We start from the raw sequence: 26,789 nt of genomic DNA, 5'->3' as shown, positions 1-26,789 counted from the left end.
GATAGTAAAAGAAATGTGTAGCTGGGAGGTTAAATTTTGAACGTAATTGTTCAAAAGATGTAAATATGTTGTCTATATAAAGATCTCTGAGCATTTTAATCCCAAAACTTTTCCAGGTATTAAAAACTGGATATACTTGCGAAGGTTGAAAGAGGTGGTTCTCTTGCAGAGGTGCCACTGATAAAAGATTTTCCATCTTAAAATGCTTCCTAATTTGGTTCCATATTCTGAGTGAGTAAAGCACAATTGGGTTATTAGTATATTTGCGATAACTTTCATTTATTGGAGAGCAGAGCAGGGAATATAAAGAAGTACTACAGGATTTTACTTCTATTGCGGACCAAGCCTGTGTATGTTCATTTATTTGTGTCCAGGTTTTTATGGCTTGTATGTTTGCTGCCCAGTAATAAAACTGAAAATTAGGTAAAGCCATGCCACCTTCTGCCTGAGGTCTTTGTAGGGTCGCTCTTCGGACACGTGGGTGTTTTGAGTTCCAAATGAATGAGGTTATTATTGAATCTAACTGTTTAAAAAACGATTTATTGATATATATTGAGATGTTTTGAAATAAAAAGAGAAGTTTAGGAAGGATATTCATCTTAACAATGTTAATTCTTCCGGCTAGAGTGAGATGAAGAGTTGACCATCTATGCAAGTCTTGCTTAATTTTTTCCATACAGACGGCAAAATTTTGTTGATAAAGAGCTTTATGTTTACTTGTGATATTTACCCCTAGGTATTTAAACTGATCTGCTATGGTAAAAGGTAGGGTGTCTAATCTAATATTACAAATTAAATTCTAATGAGAAAATTCTGCCATTCCAATTTCATCAGGGCAGAAATGTCATACAAAAGTAATGGGATAACTCAGTCATTGTTCACAACAAGAAAAAGCAAAGACCTATAATAACAAAAAGGGACAAATGGTTTTTGATCATCGCAGATCAGGTAATTGATATCATACATAAATAGGAAAAGGCAACACTAGTTAGAAAAATAATAATAAAGTTAAAAAAAAATCATTAAACCAAAAGTTGAATTATCTGAATGAAGAACAGTGAGGAAGAGGGTAAGGATGTAATTTTTTCAACTTTCTAGTTATTAACCAAATACCATATTCGTGCTAGGGAAGCTATTTGGAACGTAGAAGAAAGTAATTACCTACAACATGAGGCAAACAAGAACTGACTGGGGGTTTTACAAATGCTATTAGTACTTTGATTGAAATTAGGTGCTGTTATCAGATGAGAAGAAAATTGGGAGTAATTTGTCGATTACACCTTCAGGATTGTTAGTGATAGGCGAGGGAAGAATACAAATATGTGAATTTGTACAAACTGTGAAACACATCAGCGAATGATTAATTTTGTCAGGCTGTTTTACTGCTCCCAGTGATTATAAAGCAGGTAAAGAGAGCTCTAGAAATAAGTGAATAGACAGATGCTACTTCTGTCTCTGTTGCCCTATATTAAGATCAATTATATCATGAACTCTACTAAGTACTCGCATACGTTTTCATGTTCTGATAGAGAATGTGGATCTCTCTGCCAGAAGGTTGCAGTTTGGCCAAAACTGAATATCTTAACATGATAATGAACCTTAACACAGGTTAAAATCAACAAGGAAATGGTTTACTGAAAACAGAATTAATAGCAATCTTTGTCTCTGCCTTTTGTAAACCTGTGGTCTCCATTGATGATGCCAGTTAATTACAGCAGATTTAAAGACATCATTGATATCAAAATGCATCCCGGAACAATCCAAAGTCAATCTCTTGTTGCATCCTAAAAATAAACATTTCTTGAGATTCATTTATTTGGAAAGCATGCTTTAAAATAATGTGGTCTAAATTTAAGTGAAACATTTATTGGCATAATTATATTTATGAGAACATCAGATGCATTTTCTGTAAGGTGCAAAAATATTGTAATTATTTGAACAATTAATATTTTCATATACAAAAAAAAATTCTCTTACATGTATACATTCATACATATATACGTACATGCATGCTGTCCATACACAGTATGTACATGTATGAGTTTTTGTGTACAGTATATCATGGGGGGGAAGAGCAGTGCAGATAATAGCATAACACATATGGTATTCTACTTCAGAGAGCTGTTGACCCAAAGTCTGAGGTGCTATCTTGCAAACCAAAAAAGGCACCACATCTCGATATACAGTATCTATTGTCACTTCACTATAATAAGTAACATAGTTGCACTACAAATCCTCTTGTGATTTTGCCCTGAGATCCCGAGATGTGATCCTGCTATCATCTTCATTAGCAACATCCCACAGTCACATCTATACGGCCCACTGATGCCACAGCAGTATGTTGGGATTATTAAGAGCAAACATTTTATCCTCCATCAACCTCACCCAATTGTTTGTGTACACCCAATAAACACATACTCAAGGTATTCTTGGTGGGCTGTAGCATCATAAGTGCATCCAGAGAAACATTTTCTAAAGTAAACAACAACAAAAACGGACATCATATATTGACATATGTTGTTCTTTTATAATAATCATTAATTTAAAAATTGAAACAACTGTAGAGGTATTCTTCATTCCATTGTTCTTTAATATAGGTTAAAATTTAACGGTATGTGCTAAGCTGATTTTTAAGTAAGAAACAAACCTAAAATACCTAAATGAATTATTCTTTAAAGTACTTAGTAAAGCTGACCTGAGATTTTAGTTTTCTTGCCAAGCAGCTGTGGTAGTTTTGTGCTCATAAAATAAATGGCACTCATTGTAGACAGTATACTGTACATACTGTTTAATTAGATACTCACAAAAGTACCTTGGGGTGACAAGCAGTGCAAAGCAACTCTGATGTTGTGAAGAATAAAGGAAAAACACACCAAAAAGAGTAAATTATTGTGAAGATGAAAAATGTATAAACCATACTGCAAAACAAAAACTCATGAAAATATAAATGCTAATTCCCAGCAAAATAAGCAGACTTATTGCTTGCAGAACCACAAAAACGCATGAAAATGTAAAAGGTAATTTCCAGCAAAAGAAGTTAACTTACAGCTTGCAGAACCACTTAAAACTGTCCGTTTCAGTCTGGATCAACTCATACACTCTTTCTCATATACTACATCATACTCTGTCAGTTTAAATATTTTTCATCCCTTTCTACAGTCCTGAAAAGGTAATCATGTTTCAGCAGCCTTTACCTAAATTCTGAAGAGACATGTATGTAAGACGATCCTGCTGTAATTTACAGAGTGAAGTCATAAACATTATAAAACCAAGTAACTACTTTTACTATTGAAAGAGAACAGTCATAGCTTCACAATCCTAAATGAAACAAACCTTCTGAAGTCATCGTTGTAGTCTTAACTATTTTATCATGTTAACCCCTTTTGCTTAAATATGTATGAAATGCCATAGGAGCATTTGACTTGAATTATTACATGTTTAGACTTTTAAAAAAATGTGGAATTCAGGTTTATGCAGTAAAATGTCTTTAATAATTTATTAGTATTAGTATAAACTATAATACTGTGCTCTTACAACCACCAACAAACATCCCCCACCCGCCAAAATGTAGCACCCCAGCTCCTTGTTTTTCCAGGCACTTAGCTAGTTCTTCGGTAAAAGAGCTTCACACTTACTAGACCACACAAATACTTCCTTATCCAGGGCTGCACAGCTTGTGGTCAAGGAATTAGCGTCATAAGGATACAAAAATTTTCACTATTAGAATGAGTCCTAAATTGTTCTTAGAACTGCATATAAATGTTTAATAGTGCCATGACATTCCACTTTTCAAAGAAAAGTAAATAGAGGTACAGTATTGAAGTTAAACAGCATTGAAAACTGCCTTTAGTGAGAAATGCAAGATTGTAATTACACTGTGATGATATTTCTGCTAGATGTTAAGAAACTGAATATAAATATTACTAGAAGGAAAAAATGTATTGTACATGTAATACATTTAAGATGATTTACTGCTGATTGTAAGACAGGGAACTTGTGTTCACTTTCTGGAGCACTGCAGTACATACAGTTTTCTTAATTAAACACCATGTGATCTAATGTAGTATTTAAAGGTTGCATGTTAGGTTAGTTGGCAACTCTAGTCTGGTCCAGTATGAATGAGTGTGGTGTTTAAATGAGGCCCAGGACTGGTTTCTACATCAGACACAGTGCTGATGGTACAGGCACAGAAGGCCTGGTTTGAACATAGTAGACGGGTTAGAAAATGGATGGCTAAAGTGGTTGCTCTTTCCTTCTTACTTTGCAAGACAAATGTTTAACTATGTGCATTTAATTTGCCTAAGAATATTATGGAGTGAGATGAAACAATAGCCCTCTTTCCCACAACTCTGTTTTATTTCATTTGTAAATGTTTTATTCATGTAGATAAGCACACAGGTGTAAATGAGATTTTGTTAGCTAGTCCTTTGTTATTTAGGTTTTTTTTGCACAATTTATCAGCAGGCCAATAAATAATCTTCTTCTTCTTCTGGCTGCTCCCATTAGGGGTTATCATCTTGTTCCATATATTCCTGTCCTCTGCATCTTGATCTGTTACACCCATCCCCTGCATGTCCTCTCTCATCACATCCATAAACCTCCTCTTGGGCCTTCCTCTGTTCCTCTTGCCTGGCAGCTATATGCTTAGCATCCTTTTCCCAATAAATCCAGCATCTCTCCTCTGCAAATGTCCAAACCAACGCAATCTCTTCTCTCTGACTTTGTCTCCAAACCGTCCAACTTGATCTGACCCCCTAATGTACTCATTTCTAATCCTGTCCATCCTCATCACACTCAATGCAAATCTTAACATCTTTAACTCTGCCACCTCCAGCTCTGTCTCCTGTTTTTTGGTCAATGCTCCAATAAAGAATAAAAATGTGAACGCTAAACTGCTGCATTAAGTGACATTTTCTATTAATAGCAAGAGCTGGCAGTTAATGAGCAAACATTTCCAGAAACAAAATTTAAAACTGATGCAAGTTACCAAGAATTGAGCTCTAGACCACTGCTTTGTAAGTTATGGCCCCAAACTTAAGTGTGACACATAGCATGGTGGGATTGATGTAAAGACTAACCTGGCATGTCTATAATGTAGTAATTTAATTGTGTTCTATTTTACATAGTATGACATAAACATTTCCAAGGAATTAGGAACATGTAAATCTACAATACCTTGCAAATTTTCACTGTAACCAAACTGTTAATGAGAAGCACATTCGCGGATAAGTTCTCCTGCGGATAAGTTGGGACTTGATTTTACCGTATAATTTCTGGTGGATAAGTTCTCCTGCGGATAAGTTGGGACTTGATTTTACCGTATAATTTCTGGTATTTTATAATGTCGATCATATAAGTCGAATGCGTAAAACTCACGCTATTGGTCCAAGAGATTATGATATGCTAACGCCCACCTGAGAGAGTAACCACGGACACATTGCCTTTTTTTTCTTCTATGTATCGTGCCTACGTGACCACACGGTAATAACCTGAACTACTCCGAAGCAACGTTTGCACTGATTTGTGTTTTTTGTATCTCACACCCTCATACCCCTTTATCGTAAGAGCATCCCTTATCTGCGATGGAGTATTCGATCAGAAGAAAATATGAAGTTGGTTTTAAATTAAATGTAGTTGAAGTAGCGAAAGAAATTGGTAACTGCGCTGCTGCAATAAAATTCGGTTTGTCTAAGAGACTGATGCGGGACTGGAGGAGGCAAGAAGATGTAAAAAAAAAATTAATAAAATAGAATTAAGTGTCACATTTTTGAAAGGGTGTATAAGTTGGAGTCTGATTTTATGATCGATTTTTCGGGTTTCAAGATCTGACTTCTACATGAGTATATATGGTACTTTGCAATCAAGATATAATTCCTTTAGTAGAGACTGCACTATGTGGTTTTTACATATTGCAAATTACCAATCAAGGGTCTGGATGCTGAACATTGTTTAGTGATGCATAACACCACAATAATATAAAATTATAACCCTTACTCTTACCTGAGGTTTGCAAACATGTATCCTACCTAGCTCAAAATTGTGATGGGTAACCTTAAATGTTGATTTTAATATTTACTTAGATGCCTACACACACATGTTTACCAAAGATTTTTTAAAATTGCTTAACACAGTACGACTCTGGCAAATTGTAATAGGTAGGCTCTCGCGGTCATATATTAATTACTCAATGCACTGGCATTCACACAATTATTTCAGCTCAAAAAGGAAAATGTTCACATCACTGCTACAAGACATTCGACATGCTTCTTTCTTTACCAATACAAGTATAGCATAAAAAACAAACCATTTAAAACTGTTCTGCAAAATTTCTTTTTTTTTTATTTATTTGTACATTCATTAATTTTGAGAATCCCAGAATAAGGATGTGCAGGGCTGTTTTATAGTAATATAAGAAAATTCACTGAAATTCAGATGAAGTTCATCCACATCCTTAAGACCAATAAAGATTCATTCACTCAATGCAAGTGCTTATATGTACCACCTTACTAATTTTGACTTTACAGCAGAGGAGGAAATTCTGTCATTGATTTATAAATTCAAACCAATCCCTTGCTCATTAGACTAAGTTACGCTCACATTTTACAAAGGCTCAATTTTCAGCAGCCATACTGATTATCATCATTTCTGGCACAATTTCCAAACCAGTATTGAAGAAATCTAAATGTACTGATAAATATAGATAATTTCACATCAAGATATACTTAAAAATTGACAGATAATAGCATTACTGTCAATTTTAAATCAGTGAAAAAATAACAGCCTTGCAAATTTTGAAAACACTCAAATTAAATCTGTGTGTTTTTCTCCATTTACAACACAGAAACAGTCTTGGCTCAAGCTATGACATTCTAATGTGTCCCAAAGTATATGACTGTCATTATGTTTTTAGATTTAAGTGCAACCTATGACACTATCAACTAAAGCAGGTCTGCCCTGACCGTGACCCACAGTTTACTGGGACCTTTCTTTTGACACCCAAGACATCATTTAATATTTAGACTTGTTGTATTTCTTCTTGGTGTTATACTGAAGTCACTGTGTCTGCAATACTCTTAATGTTCACTAAAGCCCTGTATTCATCATCTGCTCCTCCAAACTTATTTCTTATGAATGTCATAAATACAGAGCTGTAAATAATAAAAAGTGTGGATGAAAAAAAAAATGCTAGAGTAAACACATTTATACAAAGGTGAAAGGAAAGGAAGTGCATGTTATGTACAAATAAAGTGTGGTGGTCTTCAAAGAGTAAAACATTAGGAGGCACTTTGGCACATGACGTGGTATCTCACATCTTTCAGGTGATTTATGAAAGAAAAACACTAATGAACTAAAAGTTGGATAATCGTGAGTTCTGTGTACTAGCTCCAATTAAGGCATTCCAACTTATGTGACAGATGAAGATTTTTGAAGAATGTTTTAGACTTGAATCATTTCTCACTATAGAAAACTCTGTATTGTACATGTTTTTGTACAGACAGCCTTGCTAGCTGGACAGTGGTACAATTTATTAATCAATAATTGTCACAGTACTACTCAAAATAGACAAAGTATATAATCAGTTGATTTTCTGTGATTGGGAAACTCATGTCTAAGCCAACATGTTGACTATCTAGACAGCTTGCTATAGCACTTTGCACAAGATTGCTACAGGTTGAAATATCCAGGTTTTGTACAGATGAGGAAAAATAAAAGAATGCTCTCAAACTGAGGATGGGAGGAAATTACTGATGCCACTTACAGCTTAGCTGACTAAATTTAAGTTCAATTTTGTGGTTAGAGGTTGGTCTCTTTTTTGGTTTGATGTGCATAAAGTATTGTCTACTGTGTATTAACAACATATTAAATATAATTTGAGTGTCTGAGAAGGACTGTCTTCTAGTTCTTGGAGATGTTGCATTGACAAGCAGCAGTAATGTGGATGAAAGAACAATATAATAAATATGAAAAAGAAAGTATAAAAAAATGAAATTGCACATTAAAAGTCATAAAACCAGAGTAACCCTCCCCAGTTAAAAGATAATCTGAAAGTCACTAGTGTTTGATCTAGGCCGCACAACTGCCCCTTTTAAATTCCAAGATGTTTTACTAAACATGAACATGTGCATCCAATTGGCCTCTTGGGAAGCTGAAGCAAAAATATAAGGAATTATTCACACAATATTATTTTGAATTGCATATTATTATTACTAAAGAAAGGAAAATTTCTGACTAAGCCTACATGGCGTAATTAACAGCCAAGTGCAAAAAGTCTTACATGATTACTTGGTCGTTCAGCTCTTGTTGTACTGGGTAAAGTCATGCAACAATGACTTGCCTTGTCAGCTTGAAAAAATACTCCCCTCTGTAATACAGCTGTGTGATGCACCGATGACCTGGCACAAGACATTAAATGTCAGTTGACTGATCGAGTCTTGTAAAGTGAAAATTGATGCAAGTAGGTCTGCTCAGCTACTTGTATTTGTGAAATACCGAAATACCTTATTGTTACAAGCAGGTGCAGGAGAAAAGAAGTTTAAGAATGGCTGATCTATCTAGTCAATTTACAAAAATGAGTTATACTGTATTGCCATCTACAGCAAGTTGTTCATGTTTCTCCTCCTTTAAGTACTGTGACATATGTAAGTTTGTAAAGTGCAATATATTCTGTTCCATTTATGTTTGAGCTCAACAGTTTTGTTTTCTTTTGCAATATCACCATTATGAACTTATTTGTTTTTCATCCCATTATGTTATCGCTAAGTTTCAGTTTGTTTTACCAAACTAAGGTGGGGTGTAGGGAGCAAAGAAGGCCAGTGCTCAGGAGCACCTTATTGGGTTAATCCACCCTACGTGCAGAATGTTGATGTGGATAGAGTAAATTTAGATATCAGCAATAAAGCAGACCTACAGAAAGCAAGGACGTGAAATGTTTAGTGCAGGCACAGCAGGGACAGTGACAGCCAGAGAAGTGAGGTACATGGATGGATTTCCAGAAATCGCCCCCATTACCATTCATTCAGTGTCAGATATTCACTCTTTAATTCATAAATGTACTGCATTTCTTACCAGTGCAGGAAGGAACTTCTCCTCCATGAGACAAATGAAAGCCAGTGTATCAGCACCCTCTTTAGCAGAGAGATCATAATCGGCATTGTATTTCTGAAAAAAAAGTATCTTTCTTAGAAACAAACAAAAATCCTGAGAGAGGAAAAAATCTTATTATAACAATGAACGCAGTACAGTTAGTTCAGCCAACATCGGCAATAAGTTTTTTTGCAATGTAATAACAATTTAAGCAAAAGTCTAAAAATAAACACTTTGACAGTGAACAAGCAGCTTGAAAAAAAGACAAAAAATAAAATATTTAAAGTATAAAATCATTCATGTAAATGAAAATTTTTGCTTTTTTATTTTTATAAATGAAAAATGACTCTTACAATCAAATTTGGATTTCTTAATTAAAATAATCCTTAATTACTGAAAATCTGAAGTTTGTATTGTAATCTATATTATGCAAATTATTACATTTTCCTAAAAATGACAATATCTCAGACTTAGACATTAAGAACAGACTGTTTGGTTACTGCATCTATTTAAAATTGAAACTTATTATTTCTTTAACATCTATTAAATTATTAATATTTTTTTCTTATCCACCATGCATGTTGCTTTAATATGAAGCAGATATACACTCAACAGATTAAACGAGTTGAACATGAACAGTTAAAATCATCTGTTTATGTCTTCTGAAAAGCATAAAATGGTAGCAGAAGCTCTCAAAACACACTGAAGTAACAACACATTTTCTACTAAGATATCATTCCTCTGCACTGGAATTATAACTAGCATCCATCTGTAATGAGTTTCTTGGAGTGTTTTAAGTGAATAAAGTACAGTTAAAGTTCTGAATAAATTATAATAACAGGAAATAAAAGCCAGGCTTAAAGATGAGATAAATGTCTTGGGGGAAATTATCCTGCACCACATCACAGAGCTGAAATATATCATCAGGTTATGGGAATAAAATATCTGCTCTGGAAAACATATGCACCAAACTACCCAAACAAACAAAAACACTTCTGCAAAAACTGGCAGAACATGAGTGCCTGTGGACCTGTACTTGAGTGTGCTTTGACAGTGCTCACTACTGCCTGGATAGGTATCAGGTTTCCATAATCCTAAACTGAGCAATACATTTTAAAATGAAGATATTTTCACAGATGGAGCACAGACAGATTAAGTGAATTGTTCAGTATACTACGGTGAGTCATAGTCAGGAGCTGAACCAACAACTTTGAGGTTGAAAGTTCAGTGTCTTAGCCACTACATCACATCACCTACACACATAGATACATACATTTCTCAACCCCATTGTGCTCAACTTTATTTATTTTGTGTACTAATTATTTCTGTTATTTTAAACAATTTATAGTGTTTACACCTCCAATTGGTCCAAAAGGTATGATTTAACGATGACTGTCAATATATGTTACTTTGTTTATTAGATGGTAGGTAGGCAAATGCGCTTGGTGGTGCCAGTGCTGCAACTCTGAGAGTGTGAATGTGATTTGAATATAACATACATTTTAGAGGTCTGTAATATTAAAAGATGAAAATATTAAACGGACATCAGATGACAATGAAAAATGGGATGTGCAAAGCAGATCATGTCCCCGAGTTTTTACAGAAGTATTTATGGATATTTGCCACATTCTGACATCTTGGTGAGAAGCTATTCCTAATAAATGGCACAGTGTGGCTTACTTCAGCTTCCAACATATTTTATATTGGTATATCTATTTACAATACCTTTTAACATAGATGGGTACTTAGTGAACTGGTCTTTTCAAGCTTTTTTTAATATGGTGCTTTAAATACTGTGTAGGTGGTGTTACTGTTCTAATATTATTAATTCTATATTTACCATAACCATATAGTCCCATAATATCTCTATGGTCTTTCCAATTAACATTACTAGGATCCTGAAAAGACAGAAAGTAAAGTTTATGGTATTAAATGGGGTATTTTCATTATAAATTAAACAATGATGATCTCTAATCCCATTCCTGTTAAAATTAGGGAGGTCTGTAGCATAAAAACCAAATAGGTGTGGATTTTTTTTTTAAATATAAAGTGGGGTTTCACTGTAGTTTTGAGAATCACTCTACTTCAAACAAATCAATTCTCTTATGTTTTACCTCTGTTGCTTGCAGATTCTGGCAGCCACTATGTAACTGCAGTTTCTGAGGGTTCCTTGTTACACCACAAAGATGTGGATTTTAAGTGGAGAGCCTAAACTAGTCCAGCATGAATGATGATGCAATGTGATGGCGCTCTGTCCAGGGATGACTCCTAATATGTCCCCCAGCCAGTATAGGCATTGGGTTATCACAGCCTTGAACAAAATGAGCAGGTTACAAAATAGCTGGAATGATTATGCAACAATGTATGTGCCAGAAATTGTGAGTAATCAAACTTTAAAGTATGATTTTCATGAGGAACATAACATTCCAACGGTTGAAGAACTACTGAAAAACATCACATCAGGTCAAACACCAATGCAATCTCCAGAAACTTATCTGAATTTAATGAACAACTGTTTATCTAAATCACTAGTGCAATCAATGTTTCAGTAAGCACTGAAAAATTTGGCTTAATATGGATTCAAGGAAGAGAAAATACTTTCTTGAGAAACAATTTCTTTAAAAATTCAAGATAATAACTTCAAACTTAGTTGATACCTTCTGGTAAAAGTGAAAGATTTGCATATTTAGTGTACCAGTCCAGCCTATTCCCTATATCTGATTTTTCTAACTCTCTTTACTAAACCAACACTTCAGTACATCAGCCTACATTTTTCATGGCTTCTCAAAAATTCTACAAACATAATTAAGCATGGTAGAGACTAAAAGAAAAAAAAAATAACGTCTCTTCATCCTAACATGCTGAAATATGAAATTTTGCTGGATTTTATAATTTTAAAAGTCTGCTACACTTTTAATTCATTTAGAAGATGTCCTCATTACTTCCAATTTTTATTACTCACTTTTTATAACATTGAATAAAAATACGCAAAAGAGGAAAAAAATGCAAAAAACACATTTTTTAGCCATTCATTTACTTGCAATTGGAAAAATTTAACTAAGACTTCACCTACTAGCACAATGATTAACAACGCTTTGTAAGAACACAATAAAGTAGGGTTAGGCCAATATTCAATATTATGTAATCATTAGATGTTTTATTCTCATTTAGACGGTTTTGTTCTATATAAACTTAATTGGAACTTACATTTGAAACAACTGAACAATGACCATTAAAATGACTTAAATCAGATTAAAAATAAAATATGGTGTCCCGAGTCTGCAAGGAACCCTAAGAAACAATCTTGCATATACACAAAAAAATTGCAACATTGTAACCTGTTTGCCATTGCTTTACTTTTAAACCAAAAAAACACAGTATTGAGAAAAAGCAATGCCACAAATCTGTTAATGCATCTGAGGACTACACATCCTATCAGGTCAGGTCATGTTGGGGAGCATGCAGTGGTACAGCACACTGCCGACCCCACCACACAAAGAAACATCTATGGATCCCAGTTGGCAACCCCCTAGCCAGACACTTGGTCCAATCCCACCCTCTGGAAATGACCATCTATCTGCCACAACCAGGTGTTACGTAGGCATACCCTTGGCAATGAGGATCCTGTCAGCTGGATCAAGCCCGGGAAATTGCACTACACAGCCGCAGTGCTATAACCAATGCTTCCTCACAATGAAGGTAATGTGCCTCATTCGCGACTCCATGAGCAACTCTTCATTTGACACAAGGTCAAACCAGCAGAATACTAACCTGAACATCTAAGTAGTAAAGTTTTCCATGTAGAGGGGAACCTTCTACCTCGCAGGGTCTGCCAGATACAATTTTCATTTGCAGAAGTGGCAAAATATAAACGAGATCAGACGGAAGGGTTGCACTGATGCTATTACCCATTTTTGACCAAAGGTATGCCCCCTGTTTCACACATTAGAAAACCCTCATTCAAAGAGATGATCCATGCACTGAACCCCAGTATGAACTGCCTTTAGTAAAACAGCAGTCCCTGAAATGCACAGCAAAGTTAAGGGAGAGGTGCAGCTTTCCCTGCAGAGCTCAGCTTTTTATGCACTTAACCACAGTTATCACTATTTCAATTTGACTCTACTATTGGTTTGCCAATTCAATATTTACTTATTTGAAGTATATTTTAATAATCCAGTTACAATGTAAATCTCTAAAACTGAGCGTTTTATATTTAGATGTTTCATTAAATACCTTATACGCACTGTAATTATGGCCAGTTATTATTTAAAGATGGATGGCACTCTTGAGACCTGCTCTTTTGAAAAGCAGTTCATGCTCAAAAAATAAAAGACGAAAAGTGTATTTTGTGCCTTGAATAATTGCAGCCTATGTCACACGGTGTAAAAAAGATGAAAATGTATACAGCTTTCTCCCATGTCTGTGGGCTTATGCTCTATGGCTAAGCAACCATTATATAGAATGCAACCTATTCTCAACAAACTCTCCATGTTGAAAGCACAGAAAAAAAAATCAAACTACCTTTTGAAAATATTTCTTTTCCTATTTTAAAAATCTCTTACTGTACATGCCCAGGCTTTTTCTAACTATAAAAGAGCTTGCAGAGATGCACTAACCGCAGCCCAGAATACATACATACAGGACAATAACAGAGAATGGCCATGATAACCCGAGGGTTTTCATCTCTGTAGTTAATAAACTACTTTAATCACCTCCTCCTCTTAAGTCTGTGAAAAATTCCTTCATTTTTTGTAAACCTAAATAATTCAACTAGTACAAATCCATCCTCCTTTATATTTCTCTTCTGTCTTCCCACTCCATCCAGCTCCGTTTCCAAATTTTCACCAGTTTAATCTACATTTATTAATGGCCTGGTCTGTAAGATAAGTCCTACTACTTGTTTACAGGATCTTATCCCTACCATACTTCTCAAATCCTGCCTTCACACCATAATCCCAACTGTTACAACAATAACACTTGGTTAAGTGCCAGCTACTTTAAAAATTGCTGCTGTATACCCAACGTTAAAAAAGTCTGGTTTTGATGCAGACAATCTAGACAATTTTTGGTCCATGTTTCACTTTCCTTTTATGCCTAAAGTTTTTGAGTGTATTGTGTTCTCCAAACTCACCAGGTACTTACCTTGTAAAAAGCTGACAGAACCCTTTCATTCTAGTTTCATAAAACAGCACAGCAGTGAAATTGCTCCAATTTTTTTATGGCAGCAGACTAAAGACAAATCAGTACATTCATTCTCTTAAACCTTAGTGCAGAACTTTATACTGTCAAGCCTTATACTGTCCAGAATGGAGAACATTCAGGGTATCTCTGAACCTGCGCGCCAGTGACTGACTGATAGGCAAGAGCTTGTTTTTCTTGATAATGGCTGGTCCAGCTCAGCACCAGTCACTAAAAAAGTTCCACAAGACCATGTCCTTGGCCCTCTGCTCTTCTGTATCTACACGCTTTCCTTGGCCATATTATCGTAGCTTTGGACCTGGTTATCATTTATATACAGAGGATACTCAGATCTATTGCGGTCTTAAAAGTGAAAGTTCATTACAACTTTCAGTTCACAATTTGTATCAGTTAAATTAAAATCTGGATGGAATATAACTCTTTAAAATTAACCTATAACAAAACTGAAGTCATGCTAATTGGCACTAAAGCTCAGCTTAAGAACATGAGCTCCTTTTCAATCGTCCTTAATGATGATATCATCAGACCTTCTTCTGCTGGGAATTTTGGGGGTCATTTTTGATTTCTCCCTGTGTCTTATTGAATTGAAATTAAAATGCTACTAATAGCTTTAAATGGCCTTGTATCAGAAAAACATCAGTAAGCTCCTCCATCACTATGCTGTTATCCACCCACTTAGGTCCACTGTTTTGGCAATTTCATCGTGCCCCAAACTAACCTGCGCTCTATGGGTGATAGAGCCTTCAGCTTTATAACACCCAGACTTTGGAATGAACTCCCTAAATTAATGAGATCAGAGGACTCAATTCATTCTTTCAAAAAACAACTTAACCCCTTATGTACTAAGGAGTTTTTGGCATTATTGCGCCTAAATTACACACTCAAAAATAAATGTCTATCACCCTGATTATGCAATAAAGGAGCTGCAAATGTCTACGCAGTAGTGAGAACAGCACTCCAAATTTTTTTTAAAAAGTATTTCAATGAATAAAAACCTGTTTACACCAATTTAAACTAAATAAAAAACCAAAAAACTGGATTTTCTAATACAAAACAAAGACATTTTATGGTGTACAACCCTGGAATCCATTTTCTTTTGTGCCAAAATCTGTCAGTTATCAAGTTTAGATTTCATATCCCACAACACTGCAAAGTTATACTATTTGGCAACAAGTTGTTTCATTTTTAGGAAACACTGTTGGAAGCATGTAGTCTCTTGCACCTAAATAATTTCTCAAAACAAGTATTGCAGTTATTTATTTTTTAGGGAAAAAATATATATACTGTATTTACACACACATTATATATATATATATATATATATATATATATATATATATATATATCACTCTGAAGTAAACAATTTATAACTATGTATGTATAATTATGTACTCATCCAAACCTTTACTTTTAAAATTAATTTTACATGCCAGTCCTTAAAACATTTTCTGTTAACCACAAGGCATACTGAAACCTTGCATTTTGCACACTAGATGTTTAGTGTGTTTTCATTGATTTATTTAGTTTGTTATTGCCGCTTCTTTCTTGCATTTCACATCTGGAACAACCTAAGTACATAACATACATTTTTATACCAGCTTCTTTCCGTGCTGAATTCCGGGTATGGGGTCAATGCCTTTGTTGAATTCCCTGGGTGCAAGGCAGGAAACAAATGAAGACAGGACTCCAGAGCTAGTCACACATACCCCAAACATGCCTAAACCAGTATTTCTCAGGAACTTTTCGGTTGCAAGTGGCCATTATCAACAGCACGAGACTTGCTGACAGTAATGCCACCGATTCTAAATGTGGTTAAATTCTGCAAAAAGGGCACGCTTCAATTTTATTTCCTGTTTGTAACTGTGCTCATTTCTCCCTGGGGTGGGAGTTGAAGCAAACATGACAGAAATAGAAAAAAAAATCCCTTCGATGGATACAGATTATACCATGAAAAACATAGTAGCTGTTACCCCCCATGTGCTCATGACATAGTAATGTGAGTGGCTTTTTACAGTGACATTCAAAATAAGGGGGCAGCAGTGGGCAATTCCCCCCATATGAAACTGCGAGTGATTCAGTGACATTGCATTGAAGACAGGTTCCTCTTGAAAGTTTGTGCTATGTGATTCAGCGACATTCTTGGAGAGGTATCCACCAATGAAACTGCAAGGAGCAGCATGATGTGGTGCAATACAAATACATTGATTGAAGAGTGGTCCCGAGTTATGCGAAACTTCACATGGGTACACAAAGGAGCTGAATTTGGAAAAGCACTGCTCAGAAAACTGACATAGGGAGATTATGCAGCAGACAGTGTCTGGATATGGTAATTGAACTGTAAAAGTGCACACTGCAATACTTCAAAGTTATGAAGGCAATACTTACAAAACAAGCACAGCATCAAGTCCTTCAGCAATTGTGTTGTTTTTAAAAGAGTCAAAACAGTGACTCTAGGTATTCATATTCTGCATCACCTGCATTGTGCAACTTTTGTAGAACCTCCTCAACTGTATGTTTTCTTTTTTGAAGAACACATTTCCCTACTACAAACTTCAAGTCTTACTGCACATCAACCAAACAGTCTACATGCAGTTGCACAGAAGCTTGTGTGTAACAATACATACAGATTAGCTGTCACACAGGCAATATATTTCCTGTCTTTTACACATGGCTGTGACAAGTAGTACAAGTGACCAATCATAGACAACTATACATCATTGAAAAGGTATGAAACTCCACTATCCAATGGTATTGTATGTGGCTTGAAGTAGATGAAATTTGTGATAAAATCAGATTCACTCAGCTGTAATGTGCTGCTGCCTCATCATTCACTATCAGTCAAAAGTTCAGTTTTTCTTCATATTTAATCAGTTGAAATGCAATGTTTGACCAAAAATGGTGAAAAGGTAAGCAGTAAATTGCCAGAAGTTTAAATTTAATGTTTAGGTTAACAAAAACTGAAAAAAAAGGAAATCAGAAAATTACAAGTGGGTCTTCTTGAGGAAACAACCAATAGATTACAATCTACAAATGTTCTGCAGCAATTAAAGTAAATTAAGCCTTGCAAGTTCAAGTAAACAATTTGGACAGGTGTCCCAGCTTCTTTTTGATTACTTCAAAACGCTCGGTCTGGAGTTGGAACAGACACCCTCTGTAGTACTACTTGGATAACATTGCAGTGATAATGGCAAGAAAGCAGTAATTAACAAATTAAATGAAACAGAGCATTATTACCCTTAGAAGTGTAGGCCTTTCACTTAAAGAAATTGCAAAAAAAAAAAAAAAAAAAATCAAAGTGTCAGTGAGTACGGGTATCCTACACAATTCAAAGGCAACTGGAAACTAGAAGAAACTCTGCTAGGAAGAGATCTGGCAGACCCAAAGTCACAACCCAATCAGAAGACAAGTTTCTGAAGGTCACCAGCCTGCGTGATAGGCGCCTCACAGCACGACAGCTTCAAGCACAGCTTAACTCTGGTCAAAAAAAGCAAGTCTTAGTTTCTACTCTGAAGACGAGACTTTGTGCTGCAGGTTTAACAGGGCAAGTTGTAGTAAGGAAGCCATTCCTTAAAGGAGAAAACAGGACCTTGAAATGCTGGCTCTGGACTACTGCGAACTGGAAAAGGTCTTCCTATTGCTTTTGATTGAGTTGTGGGCTTATTGCAACATACACAAACAATATGGCACTGTCCTGCAGGCAGGACACCTCGTACATAAGTGGATACAACTCATTTGTTTAACTTACTGATTTTCTGACCTTTCTTTCAGTTTATCCTCTCTCTCCAGATGCCCAGGGAGATTTTTGTTTGTATCACAAATATTATTTGTTCAGGGTTTTCTTGTAGTATTTGTATTTTATTCCAGTTTATTTTCCCGAATTCTGTTTTAAAGTTTTGTATATCCTGTATTTATCTTTATTTAGTGTTTTATGCAGATACAGTGCATCCAGAAAATATTCACAGAGCATCACTTTTTCCACATTTTGTTATGTTACAGCCTTATTCCAAAATGGATTAAATTCATTTTTTTCCTCAGAATTCTGCACACAACACCCCATAATGACAATGTGAAAAAAGTTTACTTGAGGTTTTTGCAAATTTATTAAAAATAAAAAAACTGAGAAATCGCATGTACGTAAGTATTCATAGCCTTTGCTCAATACTTTGTCGATGCACCTTTGGCAGCAATTACAGCCTCAAGTCTTTTTAAATATGATGCCACAAGCTTGGCACACCTATCCTTGGCCAGTTTCGCCCATTCCTCTTTGCAGCACCTCTCAAGCTCCATCAGGTTGGATGAGAAGCGTCGGTGCACAGCCATTTTAAGATCTCTCCAGAGATGTTCAATCGGATTCAAGTCTGGGCCACTCACGGACATTCACAGAGTTGTCCTGAAGCCACTCCTTTGATATCTTGGCTGTGTGCTTAGCGTCGTTGTCCTGCTGAAAGATGAACCGTTGCCCCAGTCAGAGGTCAAGAGCGCTCTGGACCAGGTTTTCATCCAGGATGTCTCTGTACATTGCTGCAGTCATCTTTCCCTTTATCCTGACTAGTCTTCCAGTTCCTGCCGCTGAAAAACATCCCCACAGCATGATGCTGCCACCACCATGCTTCACTGTAGGGATGGTACCAGTGTAGGGATGGAGTGACTTCCATCTGGCCACTCTACCATACAGGCCTGATTGGTGGATTGCTGCAGAGATGGTTGTCCTTCTGGAAGGTTCTCCTCTCTCCACAGAGGACCTCAGGAGCTCTGACAGAGTGACCATCGGGTTCTTGGTCACCTCCCTGACTAAGGCCCTTCTCCCCTGATCGCTCAGTTTAGATGGCCGGCCAGCTCTAGGAAGAGTCCTGGTGGTTTCGAACTTCTTCCACTTACGGATGATGGAGGCCACTGTGCTCACTGGGACCTTCAAAGCAGCAGAAATTTTTCTGTAACCTTCCCCAGATTTGTGCCTCGAGACAATCCTGTCTCGGAGGTCTACAGACAATTCTTTTGACTTCATGCTTGGTTTGTGCTCTGACATGAACTGTCAACTGTGGGACCTTATATAGACAGGTGTGTGCCTTTCTAAATCATGTCCAATCAACTGAATTTACCACAGGTGGACTCCAATTAAGCTGCAGAAAAATCTCAAGGATGATCAGGGGAAACAGGATGCACCTGAGCTCAATTTTGAGCTTCACGGCAAAGGCTGTGAATACTTATGTACATGTGCTTTCTCAAGGTTTTTATTTTTAATAAATTTGCAAAAACCTCAAGTAACCTTTTTTCACATTGTCATTATGGGGTGTTGTGTGCAGAATTCTGAGGAAAAAAATGATTTTAATCCATTTTGGAATAAAGCTGTAAAATAACAAAATGTGGAAAAAGTGATGCGCTGTGAATACTTTCCGGATGCACTGTATTATTTGTATCCAATGATGTATACACAAAGTTGTTTTTTCTGTATTTCTGTGAAGCGTTTTGCGCATGGGAAAGGTGCTACATACAGTTGTCCCCAAAAGTTTGCACACCCTGGCTGAATTTGTGAAATACTGGCCATTGTTTGTTTAGTGTTTATTTATAGGTCCTGTAGAAGAATACGAAAATCAACCTCAGAATAGAAAAATGAAGTGGTCTGAAGAGAGACAGTTAAGCAGAGACTGGGCCATTTAGACAGAACAGAAAACAAGCAATGTCTGGAAGGTTTTTCATTACTAATGAACTGTTTTTTTTACTCTAACAGGTACAAGGCTTTGCAATCACGACATAAAACAGAACTCCATGGATCTAGTGTAGTTTTTATATATACAGTTTTAAATTAATCACATTTATTTATTGTTGGAGCAGTTGTCAAGAACTTGATGCATTTTTGTGGCTAATTTAAAAACCATTACTTTTGGCCAAACATCCATTTGTCTATTCTGACGACACATGAGAGTCAGGTCAGCAGTTCACAATGGTATTAGTCCTGCAGCAACAAAATAATTCACAAGATACTTTTGAGGTGAAGCACTGGCATGGGGAGGGAACTACTTGTTAGGACAGTACACTAACTGCTTTTGACTTGAAGCCAACAGAAAAGTAGGGTACTAAGGAAAGTGTATATTTTACAAATTAATTGCAATCTTTAAACTAGACATATTTAGGCAAATGTTTAAACATAAATGATTTAAAACTTCAAACGGTAATGCTGCCCAGGGTTATATATAAAAAAAATCACTAAAACACTTTATTAGAAGTATTATAAGAACACTTTGTTGATTATTTAGAAAAGTGGAACGTACTGAAATACAAAATATGGTTTTGCTTAAAAATGTAATTACACTCACTTACCAGGCTTCAAAGAAGCACATTTTTACATTGAGAAACCTAATACCTCTTTAAATGAAAATTTCAAATATTGTCTCTGTGAATTTCTATATGGGGGGATTGCTGTTTTTGCTTTAGAAATCTTCCTGAGACCACAGCAAATTTAAACAAAGAACCTGTCATTCTTCTTTTCTATAAAGCCTGAATTGACAATATACCAAAAACTACTGCACTACACAAGTGAAGTATAGTGTTACAACTAGACCAAAATGACTGGAAGATGTGTCCCTCAGAAACCACAAACTATGGAAAGATAATAATTACCTTTATCTAGTGGTTTTATGGTAAGCAAATCAAAATATACAGCAAACTTAAGTTAAACGATGAAAATTAAAAACTGCAGTTTTTTTTCTTCTTCGGTTTCTTGTTCCTCCACCCAGTTTCCATTCATGTTTCCTTGTCTCCAGTAACATGTTTTCCACGATAAAATACTTGTAAAAGTGGGTAGTACTTCTATTTTTTTAAATTACCCTATATTTAAAGATAAGGCATATAATTAGTCTTGTGTTGTCTAGTACATCTCAATCTTGCAAAGGAAAAGTGGCATACAGTAACCACAGGTCATAATGTTTTCAGGAGCCTATTGATTAACTCATTATTTGTGTTAACTAACCTATTAATGGATAAGTTCAGTATTTTTCAAGTTAAAGTTATTTCTTCACAATCTTGGTATATTTTAATTTCCCACATAAAACTGTCTTCTAAAGTGAAGCTTACTTTAGGGCTCTATGGAACCCCATGTCCACATTTGATAGAAAAGCCTCAAAACTTACCAAATACATTCTTTTTCAAGCCAAAAATGTTATTGAGTATTGATACACAACTTTATCATACACAAATATTTCAAAAAGTCATATCAATGCCATTTTTAGAAGGAAAAATGCAAAAAGCATGCCATTGTTATGGGATTCAGCTATTTTAAAAAGAGACCGGCTGTGAGCCTCATGTCTTTGCCAACTTTCCTGTTTGTCTTACTCCACTCTCCCCCTGCTCTGTAAACTGCTAGACAATAATGGCTGAATTCACACTTATGATGGGATAATATTCTTTCACTATAGGAAAGATACTGTCTGCTCCCACTTGATTGATAAAACGTGTGTGCTTCAATGAGAGAGAATGCTGAGATCGTGTACAGGCAATGAAGTATCAATAACTGATCAGATATTATATGCATACATCTGGTGTTTGAACAGGAGAAAGCTGGTGTGGCATATCAGTGCATACTGCCCCACTTCAAGCCCTACGCATATCCATCGACTCACAATAACCCGCTTATTCAGGACAGGGGTGTGGTCCACATAGAGCCTATCCCAGAAAGCATCAGATGCAAAGCTGGAACAATCCTCAGGAAGGGCACCAGGCCATTACAAAGCAACGCACATATGTGCACGCACACTATAGGCCCAGTTTTGTAACATCAATTCACTTAAATTTAATCAGGCTGAAGTTTATGTATACCAAGTACAATGAAACCACTTTGTGCTCGTCTCATTTCGCTTTCCATCAGCATGTATCTTGCTTCATGACCAATATAAAATAACTACACAGATTGTAAAAGGTGGTGGGGGTTGGCATTTTTTCATGATTTCACTAGCGGCCACCTCACCGAAACCCCTCTTAAAACGGTGATACAATAGGAAACAATTACATTATAATTTTTTTTTTTTTTAAACAGTAATACAACGGGAAACAAATACATTTTTTTTTAAATACAGTAATCCCTCCTCCATCGCGGGGGTTGCGTTCCAGAGCCACCCGCGAAATAAGAAAATCCGCGAAGTAGAAACCATATGTTTATATGGTTATTTTTATATTGTCATGCTTGGGTCACAGATTTGCGCAGAAACACAGGAGGTTGTAGAGAGACAGGAACGTTATTCAAACACTGCAAACAAACATTTGTCTCTTTTTCAAAAGTTTAAACTGTGCTCCATGACAAGACAGAGATGACAGTTCCGTCTCACAATTAAAAGAATGCAAAGATATCTTCCTCTTCAAAGGAGTGCGCGTCAGGAGCAGATGTCAGAGAGATAGAGAAAAGCAAACAAATCAATAGGGCTGTTTGGCTTTTAAGTATGCGAAGCACCGCGGCACAAAGCTGTTGAAGGCGGCAGCTCACACCCCCTCCGTCAGGAGCAGGGAGAGAGAGAGAGAGAGAGAGACAGAGAAAAACAAACTGAAAAATCAATACGTGCCCTTTGAGCTTTTAAGTATGCGAAGCACCGTGCAGCATGTCGCTTCACGAAGCAGCTGCACACAGAAGGTAGCAACGTGAAGATAATCTTTCAGCATTTTTAGACGAGCGTCCGTATCGTCTAGGTGTGCGAACAGCCCCCCTGCTCACACCCCCTACGTCAGGATCAGAGAAAGTCAGCGCAAGAGAGAGAGAGAGAGAAAAGTAAATTGGGTAGCTTCTCAGCCATCTGCCAATAGCGTCCCTTGTATGAAATCAACTGGGCAAACCAACTGAGGAAGCATGTACCAGAAATTAAAAGACCCATTGTCCGCAGAAATCCGCAAACCAGCAAAAAATCCACGATACATATTTAAATATGCTTACATATAAAATCCGCGATGGAGTGAAGCCGCGAAAGGCGAAGCGCGATATAGCGAGGGATTACTGTACAGTACTTCTTGCTCGAGCAGCTTTTGCCGTGCTGCTGCTGCCCTCACGCATGTTCTGCAATTCGTTTGCATTAACCCCCTTCCCCACACAGCAGCGGTAGGCACCGTTGTGAAGAAGGGGGGCGGGGCGCACCCCAAGGAGACGCGGCTTCTCCTCCGAAACCCCTCTTAAACAGTGATATATTGGGAAACAAGTAACAGGTATTTTTTTTCACCTCCTCTTTGCTCGAGAAGCTGTTGGCTTGCTGCTGCTGCTGCAGTGCCACTTGATCTGCATTTCGTGCAGAGCTGCAATTGTTTAAAAGCCTGTACAGCACCTGAATATCCAATCTCTTTGTCGCTGTTCCGTTATTTCCCCAAGTAATATTTTCAGATTGTTTGCGCTAATGCAATCTTTAGTCTCATTTTTGGAGACTTTTGAATTTTCCTACTTCCATTATCTCTAACCTGCTCAGCATGTGTATCACAAGACTTGCATCTGATGATTGTAATAATGACATGACTTGTCCGTCTCGTGGGAAGTGAAAGTGTCTCTGACACTGTCTCTCTTCAAAAGATCATGTCTCGTCCCTGGGAAAAAGTCTCGTCGCAAGCTTTTTTTTTTATAATAGAGTGATGGCTTTTGTAAGCACACAAACAAGCAAGTAAAATATCCTTACCTCAAAAAAACAAGACCAAGAACCTGTGACATAATGATTATTTCTAGTTTTCTTCCATTATCACAAGGATACCTCATAAACACGGAATGAATTTCTTAAATCGAAACCTTGCCACTTCAAAGATGGATATATTCGGTGAATTTTAAGGTTTTTTTGTTTAATCAGGTATGGACACAGAGCTGCACTGTAATCAGCTAGAACAGACCAAGTATTTTTAAAATTATTTAAAAATGCTTTATTTTAGAACACAAGGTTATGGGGCAAATTACTATATACTATGATTGTAAAGAAATAACTTTGAATTGAAAGAAACCCCAGGTGATGCTTATTGCAAATCTGTATAAATTTTCTGACTCCTCAAACCTTGTCCCAACAATCAGCAGCCATAGGCTCCTCTAAGCAACTCCCTAGCACTCAGAAAAATAACATAATTGATGCTCACAAAGCAGGGAAAGGTTAAAAAAAAAAATAGCAAAGCGTTTTTTCAGGTAGCTGTTTCATCAATTTGTAATGTTAAGAAATGTCAGTTAACAGGACTGGTGGATATCAAGTTCATGGAAGACCAAGAAGCCTTCCTGAAAGAACTACTTCTTGATTTGCTAGAAAGGCACATAAATACTCCCGTTTGACTAAAAGAGACCTTCAGGAAGATTTAGCGGACTCTGGAGTGGTGATGCACCTGAAGAAATATGACTTTCATTGTAGAGTCAGCACCTGAAGTATGCAAATGAACATCTAAACAACCTTGAGTGCATTTTGGAAACAAGTCCAGTGGTCTGAAGCACTTTAGAACTTTTCGGCCACAATGTACAAAGGTTTTTTTGGTTTAAAAAAAAAAAAGAACACCTTTCCGACTATTATGCATGGAATACCTTAACAGGCGCAAGCTAACATTTTTGCCATGGTCCTCACAGTGTGTATATGCGTATGCATATATCTATGTTGATTATTTGTTTATTTTTTATAAGTTGTGTTCTGTTTCTAGGGTCTCTCTTTCTTTTTGGGGCACCTTTCTGGGTTTTGTTTCTCTTTATGTCTGATTGGCAAAGTATTTTCAATAAATAAAAAACTGACCAAAATCACTGTGTGTATGAATTCCAGAACTAGATATTCTTAAAACAAGAAAGCAAGTAAAAACCAAACTGCTAAACTATCAACTGGTAATAAAACCAAGTCTAAGCATGTTAAAGTATCTTTGCAGAAGTTCCACTGTGTGAGATTACTGCTACGTCATTGGAGTGCTGTTACATTAGCTAATAATCCAGACTGTTATAAAGAATATGTATTCAAATTTACTTACTAAATTTGGTGATACATGTTGTAGATGCCACATGGGCTGGATGGGCATCCCGCCCAGAAGAGGGGATGGTTCCTAACATGCAGATAGGCATCCTGGCCGGGGAGGAGAAGGGGATCAGACCCGAAAGGAAAGACCAGAAGAGATGGATGGGCAGCCCACTGAAAAGGGAAGATGTCACTGGGGGCTTTTTATTCTCCCAGCATGCTAGATTGCAGCAGCCCTGGATATCAGTGCCCAGTAGGAAGCCAGCAGGGCAGGCCAGGAGATGTAGTCCGGCTGAATAGCCCTGCTGGGGTCACTGAGTGCCACAAGAGAGCGCTGCAGAACGACAAGCTCCCTGCTATAATGGACTTTCACATGACCAGGAAGTGCTTCCATCGGGCAGTGGTCCTGGCACCGGAAGTACTCCTGGATCCTTAATAAAAGGGGCTGCACTCCCTTACCCAGGCAAGTCGGAGCTGGGAGAGGGCAGTGTGGTGGTAAATAGAATTGTGGAGAAGAATTTGATTGTGGAGAGAAAACCTGTGCTTTTTGTTAACTTGAAGAAGTATTGTGTATTTTGGATGAATAAACCATTCGTTATTTGAGCCCAGGACTCTGTGTGTGTTCGTGTTGGGGGGTTTGGGGCTCACTGAGGACCTGATTTACTTCACAATGCACATTCCCAAATGAGGCAGTGTATATTATACTAATAGCATGCCATTAATAGGGTGTTTTTATTTGAACTGTTTTTACCATCAATAGATCATCAGGACATGTATGTATGGTTGATTGTTTTAGTAATTGTGGCATCACGATACCCCAGATGCATGATGCAAAGCTGCAGTATTTTAAAGATCTGTTTTTGCACTTCACTTCCAAGATCAGCCATTTCGTAATTTTGAATGGTTATCTTTTTTAGTAAAACATACTGCTAGATCCTTTCACAACAGACTATTTTTTTTCAGTCCCTCAAGTGTACTTGTAGAAGCTTTTCTATAAGCTTTTCAGGTGCTCTGAAATTATCATTTTGCATCTGATTCTGTCTCATTCACTGATACACCGGGGATCCCTGACTGTTAATACTAAGACCTTCTAATTAAAGAAAATAGAAAATAATGGTGATAATTCTGATTTTCCTTTTATTATAACGCTTTAAAAATCCCGCTTTAAAGAGTCACCATGCTATGTCCTCTGTCTTACATGGCTACTGGCTTGACAAATAATGCCTAAAACAATGAGGTGTAATTACAGATATACAGGCCACTGGTATTAAAATATTGCTGCATCTGTAAAAGAGAAAAAAAAAGTTGACATTATGCAGATCCTGACTTGATACCGTGACAATCTCGTAAGTCAAGCCGGAGTGGCTTTTCTGGGTGAGTCCACAGGTGGCAACAGGTTTTTTTTTTTTTGAATGCCATTATATTGATTGTACATTATCAATGGACCTTGGACACTTGTCACTTCTTTTTGTGGGGGTTGATCCATGCCAAAATTAAGACTTGCAATGCAGATCACCTACCCCAAAATATATGTACTTTGCTTGCTGTTCTCACCTTGCTGTGGTCTTAACTTACACAGAAGCA

At 36.7% G+C, this 26,789-nt stretch overlaps 1 protein-coding gene across 1 annotated transcript in view; it reads right to left on the bottom strand.

Moving 5' to 3' along the window:
• The window catches only part of LOC114646085 (metaxin-1-like), a 68,572-nt gene that overhangs the window by 11,045 nt on the left and 30,738 nt on the right, over positions 1–26,789 (bottom strand). Inside the window, exon 4 of the mRNA XM_028794074.2 lies at positions 9,067–9,159. Within this exon, the coding sequence (XP_028649907.2) occupies positions 9,067–9,159 (93 nt within the window). The remainder of the gene's footprint in view (positions 1–9,066; positions 9,160–26,789) is intronic.

This window comes from Erpetoichthys calabaricus, chromosome 2, assembly GCF_900747795.2.
Source record: "Erpetoichthys calabaricus chromosome 2, fErpCal1.3, whole genome shotgun sequence".
NCBI classification, from domain to species: Eukaryota; Metazoa; Chordata; class Cladistia; order Polypteriformes; family Polypteridae; genus Erpetoichthys; species Erpetoichthys calabaricus.
Note: the sequence above shows the minus strand (reverse complement) of the source record. Positions and strands in the feature narration are given on the sequence as shown.